At 43.6% G+C, this 23777-nt stretch overlaps 1 protein-coding gene across 1 annotated transcript in view; it reads right to left on the bottom strand.

Annotated features, from left to right (window-relative positions):
• Nucleotides 1-23207, bottom strand: part of LOC147615125 (lysine-specific demethylase JMJ31-like) — a 79857-nt gene extending 56650 nt beyond the window's left edge. The window contains 2 exon segments of the mRNA XM_086779112.1: nucleotides 22886-22963; nucleotides 23048-23207. Of these exon segments, the coding sequence (XP_086635238.1) occupies nucleotides 22886-22963; nucleotides 23048-23137 (168 nt within the window). The 5' untranslated portion in view covers nucleotides 23138-23207.
• Between the last annotated feature and the right edge of the window lie 570 nt (nucleotides 23208-23777).

Raw genomic sequence — 23777 nt, 5'->3', positions numbered from 1 at the left:
TTTCTATCTCATCCTGCATCTCCTCCCATCCAATAAAAGGTTTTGGCTTGAAATCTCCGTGTAATCTCTTGCAACCTCAAATAAGCATTCACTTCAACAAGATCGGTTGCTTTTTGCACCTTCCCTTTACACATGCTATGTTGCCATAAGAACTCCATAGACGCCCAACAAGTGACAAGCTACATCCATGGCTCAAAACTAGATCTTGCAACAAGGACCCTTAATCCATAGTACTCCCACCATGCTACTGATGCACACATAAAAACCTATCAGACCAAGCATCCAAGCTGCCAAACAAGCCCTCTTTTCTCCTATAAATCTGGTCCTTTACTATCATGTGCTGCTCTGGATCCAATACAAGCCCTCTCTTCACCTATCAACTAAAATCAAGTACCCTTTTCTCCTATCAACTAAAATCTGGTCCTTTCCTATCCCGTGCCGCTCTGGATCCAATACAAGATGTTGAATAACCTCCTCTCATCCAGATGCCACCTGAAGATCCTTATATTGCTTCTTATGCTGAAATTCATGATCCAATATGATTGCACAAGCTTGCAAAAGGGATGTAATAAGCTTGCCATGGAGAGGTATATAACACTTGCAAGGTCTCCTTCCTCTCTTCGTCGCGCTCCAAGTCCATAATTTTCTCCACCGTCTTATCCATGCCTTCATAAATCTTCCCAAGGGAAAGGTCATCCTCATCCATCATCCTAAACATGAATACAATCTGCATTGCAACAGCAACAATATGGAAAATGACATCCCAAAAAGTAGTGTCCAGGCATCATGTGAAGACCAATATTCATCTAGAGGTGCCACTCAAGTTTCAAGTCCTCCACTTCTTTGAGAGCACGAGTTGCATAAGCGCATGTCTTACCTCATGCAAGTATTGCAACATTAAGAAGTTGTAGCCAAAATTTCTCTCAAAATAATTCAATAACTCTTTTAGGGTAACCATGTGATACACAATCCAAACCCGCAATCTCCCTACCAGCCTCAATCAACTGAGAGACCCCATCAGGTTTCCTGATGCCTTTCAAAAGACATGCAAAGTGTGATGAAGATTCTCTGACACCTAATTGTCAGCAAGTCCCAGTGGACTGGAACAGTAGAGTGCAAACAGTGAGCCCGCAAACGTGTTGAAAACGAGAAAAATTACAAATGCAAACAGATGCTAATGCCACTGTTAGTTCTTGGAGCTTGAGCTATGGAAGGAGAAGCTCCAGGCTACGGTGGTTGAAAGTCAAACATGGCTATGGCTGTTGCAATAGACATACAGTGAGAAACACAAGCTATAGAGTGAAGAAGTACAACACGACTCAAAATGATGTGACTTGCATTAGTTGTATTTTTTTCAATGAAGTACATGTACCTTTATGGTTTGGGGCATCATCGCCCTCTACAAGTCCGTCACCGGATGAGTGAGAGCCCCAGGAGGTACATCACAGGAGATTTCCAACACTATTGGGGTGAAACAGGGCTGCCCTCTATCACCCACTCTTTTCGGCCTCTACATTGATGAGATCTCGAGCTTCATTGATGGATTAGGCGGGGCTGGTCCCACACTGGCAGGCATATTGATCCCCATACTACTTTATGCAGATGACATCGTCCTCCTCTCAGACTCAGCCGAAGGGCTTCAGAGACAGTTGGATGCCTTACATGACTTTTGCACTCAGCGGGACCTCTCTGTTAACCTTGGTAAAACCAAGGTAATGGTCTTCAATACCTCTCGCCCCTTCACATCCAGATTGAGCTTCACATATAGAGGAGGTCCGGTGGAGATTGTCTCATCCTATGTCTACCTTGGTGTCACTTTCGGTGGCCCACGCTTTACCATGCTTCCCACAGCACATGCCAGAGTGACGCGGGGATATGCAGCCTTGAGCTTACTTGAGCGGCAGCGGCAGTGCTTCCAGGCACATTTCTAGGAGCCCACGACGAAGGGCTGGCTTTTTGACACCATCGTCACACCAGCCTTGATGTATGGAGCAGCTTTCTAGGGGCCAGATTTATCTAATGAGGATTGGTAGCGAGTTGATGTTCTCCCGTATGATCCGCAGCAAACCATCAGTCCCACACCAGATTATCCAAGCAGAGTTTGCTACAGCCCCGATGGTAGTGGAGGCACTCTTCCAGACAGTCACATACCTCCATCGCATCAGTCACATGGATCCCCACAGGTACCTGAGAGTCCTCCAGATAGCTAGCACTTGAGGGGCACTCCGGAGTATGCTATGCACTAGTTTCCACTTGGACCACCTACCCCCCCTTCAGTACAGTTTGGACTCCCCTTTTCTCCGGCTGGCTCACGAGGATACCAACCAGGTTATCCAGTCAGATCTTCTCAGTTTTTACACACATTGCACATGGATCACACTCCGGAGCTCCCCACGAAGATGCCCTTCCTCACACTCACTGAGGATGGATTCATCCAGCAGCCGGGCTACTTGAGTGTTCACATGTCCCATGCCATGCGGATTGCGATTGGCCAGATACGGGTTTCATCCCACCACCTCAGAGTGGAGACAGGTAGAGTTGAGCGCATCTTTAGAGCCGGGAAGCTCATACGGACACCCAGAGAGGAGAGGATCTGCCGACTATGCCACACAAAGGTTGGTTGAGACGGAGGAGCATTACATATGCCGCTGCCCAGTATACTATGAGATCCGCGGGAGGTTTCACCGTCTATTTCGTGAGGGATTCGGTCCACTCTCCAGGATCATTGACTTCCAGGACCAGCGTTGCCTGGGCCTCTTCCTACTTGAGCTCCGCAGACACAGGGACGCCTTGAGAGAGAGCCTCAGCCCCAGCCACCCCGCCCCCTCCCTCGCCAGCCAACCATCACCAGTTTCTTCCGAACCCAGGAGGTGGAGGACACCGACATAACGGATCTTGTGGAACCTCCACGAGTTGCTCTGGACCTACCTCTCCCGAGAGGAGTTACCTCCGACCGAGCCTCTGCACTCCGGCGTGCCCAACGCCCTCAACCCCCCCGTCGGCCACGATCACCTCATCAGCTCCAGATCCAGGACATGCTCCACCGCCATCGAGCTACCTTTCCACGTGACATAGCTGAGGAAGACCTCTCAGCCATACTCATCAGCCCCATGCTTGACATTTTGGAGAGTGGAGAGTGGTATACCATCTACTCGGAGCTGATGTTGCTCCCATGTTTTTATGTTCTTAGTATTCCATGATGAGTTTCCATGGACAGTATTGTATCACCCCAAAGAGATAGCTATGTTTATGTTTTCTTTCTGTTTTTATTTTAAATTCCATGATGAGATATGCCATGGACATTATTGTATCACTTTGGTCTCATAGGCCCATTGGGTCTTTAGTAGACTCCCTCCCTCTCTCTCTCTCTCTCTCTCTCTCTCTCTCTCTCTACTCCACTCACCTCCATAGCGTACCCTCCCCCTCACTATATTCACACCCTATAAGGGTTTCTGTTTACCTTCCAGTTCCAGTTTCATTTTCTAGGTGCCAGTAGTATCATCTTTATTTTTCATTTTCTAATTTTTTATCCAGACATTGTATCAGATCCACCATGATGTAACTTTTTGGTCTCATAGGTCATTATGGCCTTTTGAAGACGTTAATATAACATTTCATTTCTCTCTCTCTCTCTCTCTCTCTCTCTCTCTCTCTCTCTCTCTCTCTCTCATAGTTCATTTTGGCCTTTTGAAGACGTTAATATATCATTTCATTTCATTTCTCTTAAATAGGGCACTAGTGAAGGGCCTACCAGCTGAGTGGACTATGCACACCATCGTGCCTCTCCACAAAGCGGGAGACATGCTAGACCCCAGTAACTATAGGACTATCATGATTGGTCATACATTGGCCAAACTTTACGGCGCAATGCTCGAGGCAGAGTTGAGCGCATATGCAGATAAGGAGGGACTGCGAACACCAGGGCAGGTTGGATTCTGACGAGCTTTCTCCACTATTGACCATATATTCACTCTGAGATGTCTGATTGACCAGGCTAGGGCGCGGGAGAAGAGATTATACTGCTGCTTTGTGGATTTCTGCAAAGCATTTGACACGGTGCCACGAGAGAGACTCTTCCAGCGCCTACAGTCATTGGGGATCCCATTAGAGATGGTTTGGGGCATCTATGCTTTATATGAGCAGGCCTTCGGGCGCATACGATGCCCCGGGGGGCTATCTGATGTTATTGCTAGCACCATAGGTGTGAAGCAAGGATGCCCACTCTCTCCTACACTATTTGGGCTATACATCGATGAGGTGGCTGAATTCATTGGTCACGATGGTGGGAACGGGGTAGACATCTCAGGTACCAGAGTCCACATTATGCTATATGCAGATGATATTATTCTGGTCTCTTAAGTCGCAAATGGGACTACAGCACCATCTCCAGGCACTCGATGACTTCTGCACACAGAGGGGGTTTACAGTGAACCGTGGTGGGAAAACCAAGGCCATGATTTTCCACACCTCAGGGCCGGTTCAACGACAGGCCATCTTCACACTAGCAGGAGGACAGGTAGAGGTGGTAGACTCGTATGTGTACCTGGGGATTACATTTACGACTCCGCCAAGAAGATTTACTATGGCACAGGCAGCCAGGGATAGATGCACACGAGGGTATGCCTGGCCATGCTAGAGAGACAGTGTCACCAGGCACACTTCCCCAGACGATCTGCTTCATACAGAGGATCAGAGATATGCCATCAGATCGACTCTCACATAGAGCTTTTGAGGCGTCCCGACAGCTCGCAGAGAGTGGAGATAGGAGATCATGGTATTCACAGATGATACAGTGGCTCACTCAGCATGGTCTTGACATAGATCACCTGCCACCTTTCTAGTATGATATACATGCACCACACATCTCTCTCTCTCACAGTGAGAGGAACAGAGTCCTTCGACAGGATTTGTGGCAGTAGCGATACACTCAAGAGACTTGGATTACACCCACTCAACCTCTACCGCCGAAGATGCTATACTACAGAGATCAGTTTATGCGTATCTCAGCGGATGGATTCACACAGAGACCTGGATACATGGATGTGTACACGCCTCAGTGCCCGAGTGGTGATTGGCCACCTCAGAATGTCATCACAGCAGCTTTAGATTGAGGCAGGTAGGGCAGCACGGATCCCCAGAGCAGAGAGGATATGCAAACTATACCACGAGGAGGTTGAGAGTGAGGAACATTATGTATGCAAATGCAGAGCATATAGTGTCATTAGTGTAAGATTCCTGCTCAGGCTGAATATTGAATAAGCCTCTAATTCAATCCCTTGTAATCATTCTATGTTTCTGAATGCAAGAAAATATCATTATTCCTTGTTTTGCCTAGTGAGATAAAAATTTCTAGAGAGTGGTAAATCAAAATCGGGATATTTTTGGATAAATAAATTCTACAAATATCAAAAAAATGTTTCCCTGAAATCAAAATAAATTTTCCATGGTGCAATTGGAATTAATTAAAATTGATTCAGAAGACCTTCGAAAAAATTTTGATTATGGTCCAATTAAGGTTCCTATGGACCAATAAGATTAATCCAAGTATTGGGACAAGATAAATCCAAAGAATAAAAGAAAATAGCCAAAAATGAGTAAATGCCCACATAAGATGAAGAGTTGACCAAGTACTAGGTTTATTAGTTAAAAATTATAAAGTATTAATAAAAAAATGAGATATTTTGGAGTAATCATTCATTTTTGACACGTGTAAGGAAAAATGAGACCTTCAAGGAGGCGCCTACTTCACATGCTTGGATGAGTTTAAAACTCAAAAATAATAGGATATTTTTTCTCTCCTCTCTCCTAAATCAAACCAAATCAAAAAGAGAGCCAAATTGGTCCAAATCTTGTCCAAATTCAGCCAAACTGAAGTTGAAAAATTCTAGAGCTCAGTTGGACTCAGTTAGTGGCCTCCCTCTCCTATAAATAGACCCTCATTCCTTTGTATTATTATCTGTGAACTAAACTATGCCAGTATTACTCTAAACTAAGTTTAATTTCTATTATCCTCTAAAAACCTCTACAAAATTGAAGAGATTGGAGCTTCTCTCTCTCTTGAATCTTCCTTGGTGACTCCTACAACATACCAAACCAATTCATTGGTTGGGGACCTCTACAGTCATCAAAGAATCAAGTAAATTAGAAGGTAAAGTATGGATTATTGTCTTTTTCTTATTAAAACTCCAAATGCTTCTCTTCTCAACCCTTCTCAAGTTTGAGAAGCTTTAATTTGAATGGCTTTTGATTACTATTGAAATTCTTTTATGAATTGTAATAAAGAAACACATAAATTTCCATTTATGCTTAATTTTAATGGTTTTTAAGTATTTATCTCTCTCCCTCCAAAGAGAGGTCATTTCTATGACCTATTCTCAATCCAAATGAAGCTTCTTATGAAGCATTTCTCTAATCCAAAAGTAATTTCTATGCTTGTCTAATTGGAGGCCAAAATAACGGCTTTTTAATGCTTTTATGATATTTATTTCATAGAGAAATTATGAATCAATTCATAATTAGATAATGATCCAATTAGTGGTCATTCTAATCATATCAATAATATTAAACTTCATTCTTTCAATTAAATTGAGAATTATCAGTAATAGCAGCAGAGCTATGGTAAAATTTCTGTAAAATAAACACACAAAACATTTTCATTCATAATATGAAAAGAGGACTTCCTACCATATTCTAGGAATTATCATCCTAGATTAATTGAATGATTCTCATGGAGGAATTGATTTTTATGTTCATGCATAATTAGTAAATTAAAAAAAAGAGAAATTTTTGATAATTTATTTTTATGTTAAAAGAGTAATCCCCATGACTATGGAAATCCATGTATTCCAATGATTTAGAGAAAAAAATAAGAATGCTAAAATAATGTATATTTTTTGAAAGATTTTAGTTAAATTTATCTTTTTGTATAGATAAATTTTTATGATGGAAGAGGAATTTCCACCATATTGAAATTCAAACATTTAAATAAGGAAAGTATAATTCCTAGTGCAAAGGAATTAATGAAGATTTTTATTTAATTTTTAAGAGAAAATATAGTTAAATTTATCTTTTTGTATAGATAAATTTTTATGATGAAAGCAGAATTCCCACCATACTGGAATCCAATTAATTAAATGAATCAAGTGTAATTCCTAGTGCAAAGGAATTAATGGAGATTTTTATTTAAAATTTAAGAGAAAATTTAGTTAAATTTATCTTTTTGCATAGATAAGTTTAAATGATAAAAGAGGAATTCCCACTATATTGGAATTCAAATGTTTAGATGAGAAAAGTGAAATTTTTAGCTTAAAGGAATTAATGGTTATTTTTATGTAATTTTAAGAAGAATTTTAATAGATTGAATTTATGGAAAAGAGGAATTTCCATGATAATTGGATTGCACTCATTCAAATGAGAGAAAGAAGGATTTCAAGTTTATTCAAAAAAATAGGTATTGATATTTTAGTTAAAAGATGAATTTCCATGATAATTGAGAAAAGATGGATTTGAATTAAATTCTAATGTCAAAAGATGAATTTCCATCATAATTCTACCTAATGAATTAAGGTTGAGAATTTATGTGGGAAAAAGAATATCTTGGATATTTGAATTCGTAAAATCACTAAATAGATATTTACCCAAAAACTTGATGTTTAGTTGAAAGGAATCCTCGTAGAACTAAACTGAATGAATTTAGTTAGATTACGTGAGGTCGGACAGTAAACCTAATTGTCTTTCTCTCGAACTGAATCAGACAAATACATCGTGACCAATTCCAGTTACTGAATCCAAAGAATAGACTACCGGAACTAATCTAGTTTTTTCCTAACTAATCTCACCAAGAATCTAGTTGGATAAATGAATAAAATGACAGGTAGATTATCCTCATGAGAGATCAAGGATCCTCATTATGAAACTAGGAATTATTGGAAAAAGGGTCTTTGGAACCGATCTCAAACTGGAATCTCACTTGCATTAGAAACTCTGTTTTTCATTCAAAGGACTGTTTTACGCCAGAATGCTAGAGGAAGCATTTGGCTTATGTTTTTCTAAGAGGAGGTTCGTTGGAACAGCTGGCGGGGAGTCGTCAAGGAACGTCGCCCGCCGCGGCAAAGCCTATCGAGGTCTTGACCAGCCTCGGTACAATACAATGGACTTGGAATTTTGAAAAATGATGATCGAAAATATTATGATTTTATTCAAGGATTGTCTTAAAGCCAGTCGAATCTGTTATAAACGGCAATTTCATATTGGGTGTGTACGTGGTATGCCTATTTGATTTTTGCATGAATCGCCGGCTAGGGGACCTAGGAACTCTTTTCCTCGGTACCCGGGCAAAAACCAAATCAAATCTTTATAAAAGAATCCCACCAATTCAGTGGCCGGGTGGTTGGCTAACCCATGGGCCGGATGGGGTTAGGCTGGATCGAAGGATTCCTGAGAAACAACTAGATGCGATTAGTTACGTTACTCAGTTTAAATCCTCAGAAGACCTTGTTCTGTGGGAAGGGATCATCGGATGTGCCTCGGAAATGAGAAAAAAAGCGGTGATTCCATGGACCAAGTGTAAGTCTCTTCTTGATTTGACCATGTGACTTCAGGTTCGGTCAAATCCGTTTAATTTAGTCAAGTCTTGACTCGTTAGAGTAATCTCCTAGTTAGAAGATTTTTCCCCTTCTTGGCGGAATCGCCCGTGCCTTCCGGGCGCGGGGAGTCTTCCGGGCCCGATCTCAGAGGAACCGCCCCCCAGGCTAGTCTCTCGTCTCCCGGACATCCGCGGGCGAGGCCCCGAGTGTGCACGACTCCCACCCCGCACGGGAGGCCGACGCCGCTTTCGCCACCGGCAGGAGCCTCGGAGCGGACGGGCCGGAACCTCACAACTGGTATCAGAGCGTTGTTGAAAGCTAATAAGAATAAACAAATTCTTATTAGAAATTGATAATAATAAACTCAGAAAAAGCATTTTTCATAATGTACTTTCATTCCGTAAGCTTCTTTAATGAAGAATTTTTAATCAAAGAAATTGTTTTTATAGATGGAAGTTCCATACTTATCTGGTATTCCCGACCTCACCCAGTCACAAGACATGACTGCGTTCGCCTTTGAGCATCTCATCTCTTCCGCTTCAACTCGAACAAGCCGAGCAAGACTCGCACGCCATTTCAAGGATTAAGATTTTCTTGATCCAACGGAGAGACGACAGCATAAGTGGTTTGCAAGGCAGTATGTCCACGCCTCTTGCGACCGGCGTGCAATGCTGAGGCAGAACCTCTCATTGGCAATGATTCTATTAATAGAATCATGGCAATGATTCTATTAAAGCTGAAAATGGTACATGGTGTCATTCTATATCATTCAACGCCTCGGAATTTCAGACTTTCATGCCAAGTCTACAGACTCCTTAATTGCTTTATTCCTAAGGAGAAGATAATAGCTCCCTTGTCAGTAAGTGAACGTTTGTATGAGGGCATGGCTATGGCCCAGTACCGTCGTCTTATGCGTCTTCCGAGGAGATTTCGAATTCTCGAGCCGAGCTGCTCTATATACATATTGCAACTTTTATATAAATAAAGAAATGTTTTCTGAAGAAAATTCCCTGTTGTATAAGTGATTGTTTATGGACAAACTGATAAAGAAAAATCTATTAGGAAATATGTCATAGATCTCCAGTAAGATCATTGTCTTGTTTAAGAAATTGTTTCCGAACCTCCTAAGTCTTAGGATCTCGTGGACGATATCAATATATATATATATATATATATATATATCATTTTTGACAAAATCATGAGACGAGAAAACCGTGGCCGTCAGCCAGACCCTCTCTCTGAAGATGATGAGCTTGACCCTGATGTTCGCAAGGCTCTTCATAGGACTCAGCCAGGACTCTTCAAAGGAGAAGGGGAGAACTTGGGCGAGGCTTTGGAGAAATGGGTAGAAGCCATGGAAGAATATTTTGACGTCACAAGCTACAATGAGCAGAGCAAAATGGCTCTTGCCAGGCTGAAAATAGTGAAAACAGCCAAGGTGGCATGGAGGAACCTCTGTGACACCAACCGTCTGGACAGAAATACTCAGTCCTGGAACGACCTTAAAACCTATTTCAGAAAGAGATTTTGTCTCCCTGGATTTTTGGAAACCAAAATGAACGAATTCTTAGAGCTGAAGCAGGGGAGCAAAACCATCGAGGAATATCACCAGGCCTTCGCTCTTCTACTCAAATATTCACCACCTCTAGATGAAGAGCAACTCATGGCCAAGTTCATTCAGGGAATGAACGAACCCTTGGACAGACTGGTCAAAAATGCCAAGCCAGTGTCCATGGCAGAAGCTGTCAGAATGGCGAAGGACTTTGCCAAAGCATTCATCCTAAAAGTCCCGCCAAAGCCAGCTCCCTCATCCTTCAAGAGATTTCAGACTCCGGGAAGTTCTTCCAACTTTCCGCCTCCAAAGAGCCACCAAGGTCCTAACCAAAATGTGGAGACGGGAAGCTTCAGAAACGAAGGAAGACCTTTCCCCCGAAGTACATTCTCAAGAACTCCGGCTCTCTCCAGAATGCAAAGGGAAGACCTTCGAAGCGAGAACAGATGCTTCGGATGTCAGGGGCTTGGGCACCAGCTCAAGGATTGCCCATCTCCTTCTGTGGGCCAAGGAAGCCATGGTCCCAGAGTTCCGAGACAGACTCCTTCTTATCAGTCCAATCAGGGTCCCTTGTGCCAGAATTAGGGTAACCCAAGAAGAGTGTCAGCTCAGCCTGCAGCCTCCATGCAAAGCAGTCTTCGAACTCCCTCCCAGAATTGGAATAACCAAAGAGAGAGAGTTCCACCTCAGACTGCAGCAGCCAGAGCAGTCACCATAGCTGAGGAAGTGGAGGAAGAGAAAGGACAGATCTTTGCAGCAATTGAGCATCAAGGGAATAACCGTCAATTCTCAGTCCTCCAAACTCCAACAGAGTACCAGGGTAAGAAATTCAAGCTTTTGATTGATTCAGGCAGTACTCATTCTTTTATTTCCCCAAGATGTCTGCGTAAATTAGTCCTAAATCAAAAATCAGGTAAACCTATGCAAGTGGAATTAGCCAGTGGGAAGATTCTTTTCACTCACCTTAAGACTGACCTTATTCAGTTTAGCTTAGATGGGAACGTAACAGAGTGCCAGTTCAAAGTCCTATCCTTGGGAATATATGATGGAATCCTTGAAATGGATTGGCTCCAAAAGAATCAGACTGACATTCATTGTCACAAAGGAACCATCTCTTTCCTAGACCTTCACGGGAATAAAGTTCAAGGAATTGGAATTTCCGGACCCCAGTGCTGCAATTAGTCAAGGCTTCCAAATTATTAAAAGGGCTCAGAAAGAGGCAAGCTGTGTATGTCGTTAAAATGAATCCAGTAGGCATAAAATGCAAGGCTAAAGAACCAGAGTGGTTAAGTGAGTATGCAGATGTATTTCTTGAAGAGCTGACTGAGATGCCTCCGTCTCATGAAGTAGATCATGAGATCGAATTAACACCCCGAGCTCAGCCAATAGCCCAGCGTGCATACAAAATGCCAGTCCCTGAAGCCATAGAACTTAAGGAACAGTTAAGACAACTGTTAGAGCAAGGATTCGTCAGACCCAGTGTCTCACCTTGGGGTGCGCCTGTTCTCTTGATGAACTTCTGGATCGGTTGAGTGGTACAAATGTTCACAAAGATAGATCTCAAAACCGGTTACTACCAGATCAGAATCAAGGAGCAGGACATCCCAAAGACATCATTCAATACTCGCTATGGGCATTATGAGTTCACGGTCATGCCGTTTGGATTGACTAATGCCCCGGCGACATTCAATCGTCTTATGCAAGATATTCTCAGAGAATACTTGGATGATTTTGTTCTTGTCTTCTTTGACGATATCTTAGTATACTCAAAGAATGCTGGAGATCATGAAGATCACGTGCGCAAGGTCCTGGAAATCCTAAGGAAACACCAACTCTTTGCAAAGAAGAACAAGTGTTCTTTCTCTGTTGACCAGGTGGAATACTTGGGATTCACAGTTTCAAAGGATGGGATTTCTCCTGACCCCGCAAAGATCCAAGCAGTAGTTGAATGGCCAGAACCCAAGTCAGTAAAGGAAGTCAGAGGATTCCTAGGGTTAACCGGATGGTATAGGATCTTTATACCTAGGTATGCTCAGATAGCATCTCCTTTAACTAACCTTCTCGAGAAAAGTACACTTTTCCAGTGGACTGCAATGTGTCAAAGTGCCTTTGACAAGCTAAAGACAGCCTTAGTAACCAACCCTGTCTTTAAATTACCAAATTTTACCAAACCCTTTGAAATAGTTACTGATGCCAGTGGATTTGCCTTAGGCGGTGCTCTAATGCAGGAAGGTCATGCAGTGGCCTATGAATCCAGAAAACTCAGAACACATGAGAGGAATTATGCCGTCCATGACTTGGAGTTACTCTCAATAGTGTATGCTCTGAAGTTGTGGAGACATTATCTCTTGGAAAAAAGGTTCACCTTGATGACAGATCATCAAAGTCTAAAGTGGATCTTCACCCAAAGGGATCTCAACATGAGTCAAAAGAGATGGATGCAGACCCTGCAGGAATTTGATTTTGAAATAAAGTATCGGCCAGGGAAAGAAAATGTGGTTTGCAGATGCGCTTAGCAAAAAAGCCTCCTTGCTTGCAATTACAGTGGTGTCAAATCCATTGATCAATGAAGCAAAGGAGAAAATCATGCAGGACAAATTCTTTGCCCCTATTGCTACCCTTCTGATGCAGGAAAGCAAGACTCCTCAGGAAATGAGTCGAGTTTTTGGATACAAACCGGATGAAGAATGCATGTATTATAATAATCGGCTATGTATCCCCAATGATGAGGAAATAAAGGGAAGAATTCTGAGAGAAGCCCATGATAGCCTGATAGCTGGACATCCAAGGTTTATAAAAACCTATATGTCTTTGAAGAAATAAAGAGAAGAATTCTGAGAGAAGCCCATGATAGCCTGATAGCTAGACATCCAAGGTTTATAAAAACCTATATGTCTTTGAAGAAAAGCTTCTTCTGGCCAGGACTCAAAAAAGGTGTACTTGATCATGTAAGGAAATGCTTGATGTGCCAAAGAGTCAAGGCAGAGAGAGTCAAGATGCCAGGGAAACTGCAGTCTCTAGACATTCCACAGATGAAGTGGTAATGCATCAGTATGGACTTTGTCACTGAATTACCTTCACTGCAATCAAGTTACAACTCCATTTTTGTGGTAGTTAACAAGCTAACCAAAGTTGCCCATCTAATTCCAGTGAAAAAAACATACTCTGCAGTGGATGTTGCCAGAGTTTTCCTTAAGGAGATCTTCAGATTGCATGGTTTACCCAGGAGGATAGTAAGTGACAGAGATCCCAAATTCACATCGAAATTCTGGACTGCGTTCTTTGAAGCAGTAGGAACTTTCTTGGATCTCAACACAGCCTATCACCCCGAAACGGATGGCCAGACGAAAAGGGTCAATCAGGTAATAGAAGATATCCTGCAGCAGGAAACCCAAGAAGTGGTTAAGTCATTTGCATCTGGTTGACTTTGCTTACAATGCTTCTAATCATCGGAGCATTGGGATGAGTCCTTTCAAAGCTTTGTATGGACAAGATTGCCTTACACCATTGACTTAGTCTGATCCATTGATCGGAGTCGAAATGTCCAGACAAATGCTTGATGACATGGACCAGCAGATGCAATCAATCCGTAAAGATATAAAGGCAACCCAAGACAGGCAAAAGCAGTATGATGCAGATAAAAAGAGATCTGAGAGAGAGTTTGAAGAATCAGATATGGTCTTCATTTGAGTACGACCAAAAAGAAGTTCCTTATCCTTAGGGAAGTACAAGACGCTCTCTCCCAGATATTGTGGGCCGTATGCTGTCATAAAGAAAGTGGGCGATCTAGCCTACAAACTTCTTCTGCCTCCCCATCTCAAGATACATGATGTATTCCATGTCAGTTTGCTTACGAAGTATGTACCTAGCCCGAATCACGTGCTTGATGATGAGCAATTGATCTCTCCGACTCAAGGCCAGATGGTACTCTAAACTGAGAAAATCCTTGACGTTCGGGAGAAGATTCTCAGGAGCAGAGTCCTCAGAGAATTCTTAGTAAAGTGAAAGTTCTTCCCTCTAGAAGATGCCACCTGGGAGAAAGAAGAAGAGTTGGCGAAGGATTACATCCACTTTGCGAGATGAGGACATCTTGCGTTTTTCAAGTGGGAGAGGATGTAAGATTCCTCCTTAGGCTGAATATTAAATAAGCCTCTACTTCAATCCCTTGTAATCATTCTATGTTTCTAGATGCAAGAAAATATCATTTTTTCTTGTTTTGCGTAGTGAGATAAAAATTTCTAGAGAGTGGTAAATCAAAATTGGAATATTTTTGGATAAATAAATTCTACAAATATTAAAAAAATGTTTCCTTGAAACAAAAAATCAAAATAGATTTTCCAAGGTGCAATTGGAATTAATTAAAATTGATTCAGAAGACCTTAGTCTAAGGGTCCATATTTTCGAGAAAAAAAAATATTATAGTCCAATTAAGGTTCCTATGGACCAATAAGATTCATCCAAGTGTTGGGACAAGATAAATCCAAAGAATAAAAGAAAATACCCAAAAGTAAGTAAATGCCTACATAAGATGAAGAGATGACCAAGTACTAGATTTATTAGTTAAAAATTATGAAGTATTAATAAAAAAGTGAGATATTTTGGAGTAATCGTTCATTTTTGACACGTGTATAAGGAAAAGAAAGACCTTCAAGGAGGCGCCTACTTCACATGCTTGGATGAGTTTAAAACTCAAAAATAATAGGATATTTTTATCTCTCCTCTCTCCTAAATCAAACCAAATCAAAAAGGAAACCAAACTAGTCCAAATCTTGTCCAAATTCAACCAAACTAAAAATTCTAGAACTTAGTTGCACTCAGTTAGTAGCCTCCCTCTCCTATAAATAGACTCTCATTCCTTTGTATCTTGAGTGTGCAGGACTCTCACCCCGCCGCTGTGGGATCCCCGCCCGCCCGCTCCGGGGCTCCTGCCGGCGGCGGAAGCGGCATCGGCCTCCATTGATACCAGCTGTGAGATCCCTGTCTCCACCACGCAACGAATTTAGGGGTGCTAGCAGCGGAAGAAGCACTTCTTGCGCGGGCCAGGATCCCACACTCGGGGCCTCGCCCACGGATATCCGAACAAGAGACTAATCCATCGGTTCTTGCAAAACCGAACCCAAAAAGACTTCCCTTGTCCGGAAAGCACGGGCGATTCCACCAAGATAACTTTTCTCTATCGTAGTCAAAAACCTTAACTAACTGAACTGATCTAACCGAACCCGTAAGTCCCATAGTCAGATCAAAGGAAAGATTGCACTTGGATCATAGAGACCAACGCTTTTTTCCTCATTGAGAGACACAGCCGTTGATTCTTTTCCATAGAATAATTTTTATCCGGGATTTACTTCATCTATCATACCAACAGAAATTTAGTCTCATTTTAGGGATCCTCCATCAGTCCAGCCTAACTCCATCCAGTCCCGTGGGTTAGCCAACCGCCCAACCACTGTAGTGATGAGATCCAATTAAGAATTTGGTTAGGTTTTGTCCCGGGTACGAAGGAAAAGAGTTCCCAGGCCCCCTAGCCGGATATTCATGCAAACTTAAAACTAGTCACACCACTTACACACCCAATATGAAATTGCCTTTTTACTTTTTTTCTCAGCATCATCTATCTTTAAAAACAATCATTTAATGAAACCCTTGTGTCACGATCATAATCCTCAAAATCTCTAGTTGAATCCTTATTTCCAATCATTCCTTCATCGGTGTACCTATGGCATCATTGGTAACCAGAACGCTCACCACCTGTCCACTCAAGGGCCTTTTCGATAGTTTCTAGCTCATAGTAACCGGTAATATATTCACATATCAAAAATAGAATCTCCGTTGAAGATCAACGAGATCAACCAACGGATCCATATAAAAGAGCCATGGACTCATCCGTTGAGGACCAGCAAGGTCAATCAACCAGATCCATGCCCAAATTCAGAAAACAACTCTTACTCCTTGTTCCAATATCTTCCACGACGCACGTGTGGGTATCGTCGGCGACGCAGAGCCCGAGCACCGTATGGTCAACACCCTCTAGGATCCTTCGCAGGTGACCTAGCGCTTCACTCATAGGCCGCTTCCTTGGTCCCTCATCCACCATACCGGAAGCTCACCATTTAAAATGAACCGAGACTGGTCAAGACCTTGGCCGACCTTGCTACGCGAGACGTCCTGCGTTGACTCTCCGTCATCTTCAGTGAGCATCCCTCACTCCGCCAGATATTGGAGTCCGCAGACCAGCGTAGATTTGGCCAGTTCTTGCTAGAGACACAGCACCATAGAGACAGACACTGCTACGGACTCATACCACAGGGAGAGGTGGGCGACAGCTCCAGCTCACTGATTTCTTCCAGAGATCTATCCCAGTGCCTATTCTGACACAGGAGGGGTTTACACTTCAACGCGTTGCGGCCTCCGAGCCAGACGGAGACCGAGAGCGCCAGGCTACCAAACTCCCAGACTACATCAGAGGGAGATCATAGAGATACGGGCTCCACATCAGCACCATATCCAGGAGCGGCTAGCTCACTTACACTCACACCGGAGATCATGCTCCGAGGTATATTTGTCTCGCCATCGCCTATGTATCACATATTACACCCCCATTATGGTACTGGTTGGAGCTAGACATATTTGCATTGCATTCTTGTATATCCTACGCATATAGGTTGCATACTGAGCCTCTAGCAGTAGTGCTCCATCCATCACACCCCCCCACTAGCTCAGTACTTTCATAGTTTATTTCATGTTCATTTTGTCCTTTTTTTTTTGGACATCCAGAAGACATTGACAGTTGTACATTGATTTGTCTCATAGGTCGAGTTCAGCCTCTAGTAGACGTTAATACAGCTCTCTCTCTCTCTCTCTCTCTCTCTCTCTCTCTCTCTCTCTCTCTCTCTCTCTCTCTCTCTCTCTCTCTCTCTCTCTCTCTCTCTCTCTCTCTCTCTCTCTCTCTCTTGCTGCTGTGCGCGCCCCGTTTGCACCCCTTTTCCTGTGCGCCGCTGCTGTGCACAGGCCATCCGCTTCTCCTGCTGTGCCTTGTGCGCTGCTCTCTAATGCGTTGTGTGCAGGCCGTCCGCTCGCTATTCCCACCAACCCTTGCTCAGACCCCCAAAGCAGCAACTAGGGAAAATAGCCACAATGAATCTACAGCACCTGGAGGCATACATCAAGACAATAGAGGACAACACCAAGAAGGCATTGGGCGATCAGAAGAAGGTGCTCGGCAGGGTCCTGAACCAACACGAAAAACAGTTGAAAGGCCTTCGCAAGGAGATACAAAGCAAGAATAACAAGATTTAGGAATTGGCAGCAAAGGTGAACCACCAAGAGGAGGAGATTCAGATGTCGAAAGAGACCCAAATGCAACAACAAGAAATGCCAGACGCTTCCACAGTGATAGGGGAACTCCGAGCAAAAATGGAAGCCCTAAATGCTACGGTCAAGGACCATACAATGGAGGAAGGGGAACTGAATATTCAGGAAGGTCTGAGAACGGACTTGGTGCAGCTGAAGGCTGGTAGAATGTGTAGCAGAAGAAGGGAAAGTGGAAACACAGGAGAGAGAGTGAGAGAGAGAGATGGAGAGGAAACGCAGGTGAGAACCTGTTCTCAATATCATCACCAAAAGGAATACATGTCCCGAGCAAGAGGGGAGAAAACCTCGTATGTGAGGGACTACAGCAAACAATGCTAAGCACGCAGCGAGAAATGAGGGAGGCAAGCCAGCTATATATATGCCCATGAGTAGGCAGCCGACTCGTGATAAAAAACCTCCACGACTGGGAAAATACCCAAGACTCCATAATATGGGAAATAATGTGAGAAAATATATGTGAGGGGTGACCAACCCCTCTGACTAACATGGTCAATCCTAGAGGCTAAAATAGGACACCAAACAGGAAGCCAGCAAGAAGGAGATGATGTCTAACACCCCCTCTCAGCATCGGATGTTGAGTGAACTCCAAGAAGCCAGAGACACCGTCCTCGAAAGACTGCAGAAACGGGTACCAAGAAAGCTCCACAAGCAATCTCCTCAACAACTCAGCTACAAAAGCAACAGAACAAGCTGCCAGGTACACCGCTCCTCTGGAAGAAAACAACCATGTGGGCTGCGACGTGCTTCTCCAAATAATGGTTCCAATAAACACTCCCCGAAGTCGAATGTCGTGTATCCAGCCTAGAGAAGGTATGAAAAACCTCATAACCAACCTAGATCAGATCCTGTATATAATCAATCCTGGGAAGAGCAAGCTGCTCCTCACTGGAACCCTCAAAAGAAAGAGTCAATCTGCTCCAAATCTGTACCAAAAGTAGCCAAATGCTGTACAAAAGCATCCTCTGAAAAGGTCGGCATCGCAAGATGTAAAGACTCGATAGAAAAGATGGAATCCATATGCTCAAACTCAATACCATGAGTTGCCCAATGCTGGATATAAGTACACGCCACTAAGGTGGGCATGGCAAGATGAAAAGACTCCACATCCCTCTCTGAAAAAAAAAGTCGTCGGTCTGGTACAAGCCCAACCTGATTCTCATCCAAATCCAAAAAACTCTAGAAGTACCATTGTGCCCCAGGCACAGTTAGCAACCACAGATCCAAAGCATCCCACTGGGTCCAAAAAACCATCCTCCGAAACAACAAACCTGCAGAACTGACAAGGGGAGAGGCATCCTCAGAAGCATCACAAAGAGAGGCACAGGTAGACTCCTCACAATGAGGAAGGGAAGCAGGAATATAAAGTGCAGTGGTAACAAAGTCCTCAAAAGCATCATAGATAGCAGAAGACTCTGTTCTAGAAGTAGAATCAGATCCCAAGAATCAACAACAAATAAATGATCCATGTGAAAGGATCGCACCTCTAAGGGCAAAACACCCTCGTTGTTCTGCAAACACTGCAAAGAACACAAGCTCGGACAAAATAAACTCTGCTCAGGATCTCTAAAAAGATCACTGCTCTCCTCCAAAATTTGTAAAAACCTGTCATAGAAGAAAGTCTCCACAGATACAAAACAGCTCCCGGAACTGATCCTCAAGTGAAGTAACTGGAGAAAGGCCCCCTCTGAGTGTAGAAAACTCATGTGGGAAGCAAAACACTACTCTCCAGCAAAAAATAGCACTCCACCGTCAACAGAAGGCAAGGAACATGAAGAAACCGGGAAACCGTGTAGGCCAGGAACAAAACACGGGTATAGATGCTCCAAAATCAGCAAAACACTGATTGAAATCAGAAATTCAGAATCCTCCTCAAGTATCAAACTGCCTCCAAAGCCACAATCCAAACAAGAAACCCCCTCTACAAGTGATCTGTGTCCATTGGAGAAGAAAACGCAACCAAACAAGGGCTACAAACCTGAAAATTCAGGTCAACCAGTGTCCACACCTCCTATGAGGAAAAAAGTTGAAGAGAAGGTACCTTCGGGTCCAAAAGATGAAGCCCAAAAGAAGGTAGAGCTACCAGCAAGATTTGTTCAGAAAAACGCAGCAACCATGGCTGCAAATCTGAAAAACATAGAGGTATTCGGGGTAGTAGAAAGGGCTGAATCTGGAAACACAGAAGAAATAGGTACAACCAAGCCTCATATCAGCAAATTAGTATCAGAAACCTGTAGAAGAAAAAAATGCAGCAAATATGCTGCTGCTGGCCTGTACAAAACAGGTGACCAGCACTGAGGGGGGGGGGGGGGGGGGGCGGGGGGGATTAATGCTGCGAACTGCTGTAGACAGCCACCAGTAGAAAAACGCAGCAAACTATGTGCTGCTGCCCTGAAAACAGTGCAGAAAACAGGTGTTCTCAGAGGTCAAAGTGATGAAGAAGGACCACAGGCTGCTGAGAAGAAACGCCTGGAAGAGGCAGGCAGCCAGCAGCACTTCTGAGAAAAAACGCAGATCTGTCCACCTTGCTGAAAACGCAAAAACGCAAGAGGGAGAGGAGGGAGCATCCAACACTGTAGATCACCAACACTCTGATACCATGATAGAATGTGCGGCGGAAGAAGGGAAAGTGGAAACACAGAAGAGAGAGTGAGAGAGAGAGAGATGGATAGGAAACACAGGTGAGAACCTGTTCTCAATATCATCACCAAAAGGAATACATGTCCCGAGCAAGAGGGGAGAAAACATCGTATGTGAGGGACTGCAGCAAACAATGCTAAGCAAGCAGTGAGAAATGAGGGAGGCAAGCCAGCTATATATATGCCCATGAGTAGGCAGCCGTCTGGTGATAAAAAACCTCCACGACTGGGAAAATACCCAAGAGTCCATAATATGGGGAATAATGTGGGAAAGTATATGTGAGGGGTGACCAGCCCCTCTGACTAACATGGTCAACCCTAGAGGCTAAAATAGGACACCAAACAGGAAGCCAGCAAGAAGGAGATGATGTCTAACAAAGGCTGCGAGTGATAGCTGTGGGAAGAACTGTAGACCACCAAGAAAGATTGGGTGAAGAAGCACAAACCCCCCCAGAGCATCATACAAGAGACTCTTGAGGAGGAGAAACACGGGAAGGATAGGGCACTCCATGTGCCAGTGTGGGGGCTACAAGCGGGGGCTTCCCCCAAGGAGGATGCTGACGCTTTAACGGCCCCTCATGATTAGATTCCCTGATGCCACTAGCAAACAGGCCTTCTTAGACAGACAGGCTGCCCTCAAGGCCACACAGGTGTACATCGGAGATTATCTCAACCCAGCACAGGTGGCACACCGGCGTGAGGCGCTGGTGACAGTTCATGAGGCCCGTAGTGCAGGCAAGTGGGCTATCTACAGAGATGGTAGGGTCATTATCACTGAGCTCCGTCCCAAATAGGGATGCAGGGTCTAGAGACCAAACACCTGAGGTTAGCAGTATGAAACTACAATGGCATCCTGTGGTCAAATCCAGGAGATTTGAGCGAGATTCTCACGGGCAGGGATGTCATTTTCTATACAGAGACTCATCATAGCCCTGAGAGGGGCTTACCATACATAGCCGGGTATGAGTGGGAGTCAACTATCCGAGGCGAGACCCGCACATCACGACGAGTACGTGGCTTAGAGGGGTAGCTATCCTCTTTAGATCCCATCTCTGACAGATTCTCAGCATCGTTAGAAAGGACGAGAACAGTATCTTTGGGTGCGGCTAAAACTTAGTAGTGACAAAGTCGTCCACATTACTAAGTGTTATTTTGCTCCACGCCACACAACATGGCCAGTCACCCTACTTTCCATTATATGGGGATATTATGGAGTTCTCACAACTGGGAGAAGTCCTCTTGCTCGGAGACTTCAAGGTCCTACTACTCAATCTGGATGACCCTATCACACTACAGGAGCTAGACATCATTGACACTGGGCTACAGAGATCACCACAGGACTGTGAGGAGGTCACGGTGTATGGGAGATATTTTTTAGAGCTGGGAGCTGCACATGTCTCGTTATCTATAACGGGATGTCTCGATGGCTGAAACCGATCCCGTCGAGTGGGAGTAGACTCCGTTGGACACCCACACACGTAATAGCACAACTTAAAAATCACAATATGAATGAATAACTCAATGACAACTGAAAAAAAAACTGAAATGAAATAATGATCAATGGACACCAGCACTGGGGCCGGAACGGGCCGACCCCACCCTCAATATATAATATATTATTGGGAGTATTTAAGGGGTACAATGTTCCATGGGTTCAATGAACCAGATGATGTCCATGTACAACTGAAATGAATACAGTTACCAAACAATAGTCTTGAAGTAGACGTTCGAAGTAGAGCGAACCACTTGAAGAAGCCCAGTCTTTACGGTCCCGTGCCTTCACTAGAATCCGCAGAGAGCGCCCCACTGGTGTTCTAGGACCATGCACAAACAGGCACTCCTGTACTAACGCCTGGCTCTCCTGATCTCGGCACCCACAGACCGTGGTTCTCCAAAAGCTTGGACTACCCGGCACCGAACGGGTGTTAGCTGCAATGAATATCCCTCGAAAGATTTACACCAAGGACCCCAGAGAGAAGCTCAAAGCGATGGAGGAGAAGTCCCTGTTGCAGCCCACTTGTGTGCCAGAGAGAGAGGCACCAAGCGATGGTGGCGGTACCACGTGCAGCTGGCGGACCCACCTCTAGCCACTACATAAAGGTAGGTCGAGGGTCACTCATCCTAGAGGAGCACTAGAAGACATCAGAATCAGCACCTCGAGAAGGCACTTCTCATGAGCGTTATGCATGCTCACCTGGAGAACAGAAAAACCAACCTCAATAACTTCTTTTTTGTGAAAAGTGGTTATATATTGGAATCAGCCCACTTTGCAAAACTATCTTCCAGGCTGAGCTAAAAGCTCCCAAAATAAATAAGAGCTAAAAGCTCCCCAAGTATCAAATGCTAACCAACAAGTGCTGTACGGCATCAGATCATCACCTAGACCTATACAGTATCTACATTACATAGACATATACAATAAAGCATTCAGTAATCCCAAATGACAGTCATTCCCCGCTTCTTACAAACTGATTACAACTTCAATAAAAATTAAGACAGCGTATGTCAGTCACCCCTGGACAAAACCGTCAATAAGACATTTATTCTAAGAAAAGAATGTTAGCGAGTTGGCGTCAACTAGAAAATTGTTTGGAAAGAGGCTGCCTTGTTCTTTACCTCCGATCAAAAAATCTGTTCAAAGTGCATTTCTTCTCTGCTGTCCAAAGACCAAGGCTGTGAAAATACATGTGACTAGGGTACGTTTATGTTGCCAAGCGTACATGCGCATACAGAGGGCTTACCTTAAGATAATCAAGCCCGCCATCAGCAGGATGCCACTTTGTGTACGCAGGCCAATTTTTGACAGACCCTTCATAGACCTGATCCACATGAACCGTATACTTGTCATGGATGATGATGGATGGGATGGGGGTTCTCGTTCAGGGATGAGAGGGACATTTTACCACGGGCATGTTGCGAGCCTCCACTTGGGATGCAAACTCCTGGGCAGAGGGCAGCTGCTGCAGTCGCTCTACTCTCCAATCGTCCACCATCGATGTTGATGAGAAGCTGCCCGTAATATGAAAAAACCAGGTGATCTTTGGACAAAACTAAACCAAAGCAGCAGCCAAAAAAAAACCAAAAAAAAAAACAAAAAAAACTTGAGCTTGAAAATATTAAATATGGCACCAAAATGTTTTTTGCATTTTCATTAAATATATTATGTGAGATTTTCAAGAATAAGAGTGTTTTTCTAAGGTTTCATTTTAGTGTGTAATGATTAATGCTTGAAAAAGTCAATGAAATGATGATCCCATATCCTCTTTATTTAAGGCAATAAAATGATGACCCAGCAGGATATTGTTCCATACATTCACCCATATGCTTTCTATTTGCAATCCTACCTATTTAAGGCAATAAAATGATGACCCCACAGCATATTGTTTCTATTTGCATGCATTCACCCATATCCTTTCTACACGATTCTCTATAAAAAGCCTCAAAGGGCTCACTCAACGAGTAGAGGGAGGGAGAGAGAGAAGGAGGAGAGGGAGGGGTGGAGGAAACTCATCTTCTAAGGTTGTATTAATTAAATGCCATGCCACGTCAGTGGCATTTACTTAATATCATGGGTGTATGTTTATCTTGGGTACCTGTTACAACCTTGTATGGAAATAGTAACCTATACCATTG

The sequence above is a fragment of the Cibotium barometz genome, chromosome 40 (genome assembly GCF_041138505.1).
Source record: "Cibotium barometz isolate CiBa-2024 chromosome 40, ASM4113850v1, whole genome shotgun sequence".
In the NCBI taxonomy this organism is placed as follows: domain Eukaryota; kingdom Viridiplantae; phylum Streptophyta; class Polypodiopsida; order Cyatheales; family Cibotiaceae; genus Cibotium; species Cibotium barometz.
The sequence above is the reverse complement of the archived record's forward strand: the minus strand, read 5'-3'. Positions and strand labels throughout refer to the sequence as shown.